The sequence below is a fragment of the Echinops telfairi genome, unplaced genomic scaffold (genome assembly GCF_000313985.2).
Source record: "Echinops telfairi isolate 266 unplaced genomic scaffold, ASM31398v2 ScPeMD7_7469;HRSCAF=8507_0, whole genome shotgun sequence".
Taxonomy (NCBI): Eukaryota; Metazoa; Chordata; class Mammalia; order Afrosoricida; family Tenrecidae; genus Echinops; species Echinops telfairi.
In genome coordinates this window covers 41,140,972-41,142,416 of record NW_022111372.1, presented here as the reverse complement: position 1 = coordinate 41,142,416, position 1,445 = coordinate 41,140,972, and the positions used below count along the sequence as shown (strand labels likewise).

Here is a 1,445-nt window from a genome sequence, read left to right as displayed (position 1 = left end):
CTTCACCACATTTGCTTATGCACACATTTGTCTTCAGTGATTGTGTCGGGAAGGTGTTAAGCTGAGTTTTTCAGCACAGTTTTAATGCAGTTTTTTGGGTAAAATTAGGTACTTCAGCTGCTATTTGGGTTGGCTTGTACTCAAATATATATGGTACTTAAAAAACTTGGTAAGATCAAGTGCTGGTAAAGAAGTGGGGCAACTAGAACTCTCTCACATACTGCTGATGGGAATGGAAGTTGTTGTAACAATTTTGGAGAAGTGTTTGGTACTATATATTAAATATTAACACAGGCCTACCATCAGCCCTCGTATTTGCATGCACCCACTAGTGATGCGTTCACCGGTGTTCATAGCAGCTGGACTCAGTAGCATCAAATTTGAAACAACCTAAATGAACATTAAGAATAAGAGGAAGAACAAATAGTGTTCTCTTCCTATCATGCACTCCGATGTAGGAACAGAAAAGATCGAGTTGCTGTTGGATGCATCAACAAAGACACATTTTGAGTGAAACAAACAGAGAGGATATCGTGTACCGCTCTGTTCAAGATGTGGTTCAAGAATCTGTTGTTGTTTTTAATTGGCATCGTGTTGATGGCCGACTCAGTGCATTAAGAACAGGCAAACGTCTCATATGGTGATCAGTTCAGAGTGTCATTTGCCTTTGGAGGGAGTTCAGAGTGACTGGGGGCCCAGGAGGGGCCCGACTTTGGTATGTGTACTGGTTACATGAGTCACGCACATGTAACGTGTATTGCGCTGTTGAGCTGCAACTAGTGCACTGTGCTACCTGTAAGCTACACTTTGAGAAACCGGCGGGATGGGTGGCTGTAGCACACAGCAGGGACCATATACTCGGTTCCCCAGTGAACAAGATGGCCCTGACCCATGCTGACGGTCACCTGGGAGAAACAATGAACTAGCGAGGCATGATGTTGCTGGAATGCCTTACACTTTCCCCCAGCCTGGGAGGTCGCTCTTTAGTCAGGACCTGCCCCAGTTGCGGCTCTGTGACGGGCCCTTGTGCCTGTGCATTCCAGTGTAACCGCCTGCGCGGCACACAGAGCTCAAGGGGAAATGTATTGGCCTTGATGCTTTCGTGTCCATGCAGTGGGTTGGACCAGCTCCACGTCTCTGACCGAGTCTGCCTCTCTCTGCCCCTAGAGCCCGCAGTGGTGTTTGCCAAGGAGCAGCAGGCCAAGAGCGAGGTGCGGGCCGAGGCGGGGGGCAGCGCCACGCTGAGCTGCGAGGTGGCCCAGGCGCAGACGGAGGTGGCCTGGTACAAGGACGGGAAGAAGCTGAGTGCCAGCTCCAAGGTGCGCGTGGAGGCCAAGGGCTGTCGGCGGCAGCTGGTGGTGCAGCAGGCGGGCCAGGCCAACGCCGGGGAGTACAGCTGTGAGGCCGGGGGCCAGAAGGTGTCCTTCCACCTGGACGTCACAGGT

The 1,445-nt window shown here is 51.3% G+C and overlaps 1 protein-coding gene across 1 annotated transcript in view; it reads left to right on the top strand.

The window, feature by feature from the left end:
- OBSCN (obscurin, cytoskeletal calmodulin and titin-interacting RhoGEF) overlaps nt 1-1,445 on the top strand; it is a 210,806-nt gene that overhangs the window by 94,958 nt on the left and 114,403 nt on the right. Inside the window, exon 17 of the mRNA XM_045284554.1 lies at nt 1,168-1,443. Within this exon, the coding sequence (XP_045140489.1) occupies nt 1,168-1,443 (276 nt within the window). The remainder of the gene's footprint in view (nt 1-1,167; nt 1,444-1,445) is intronic.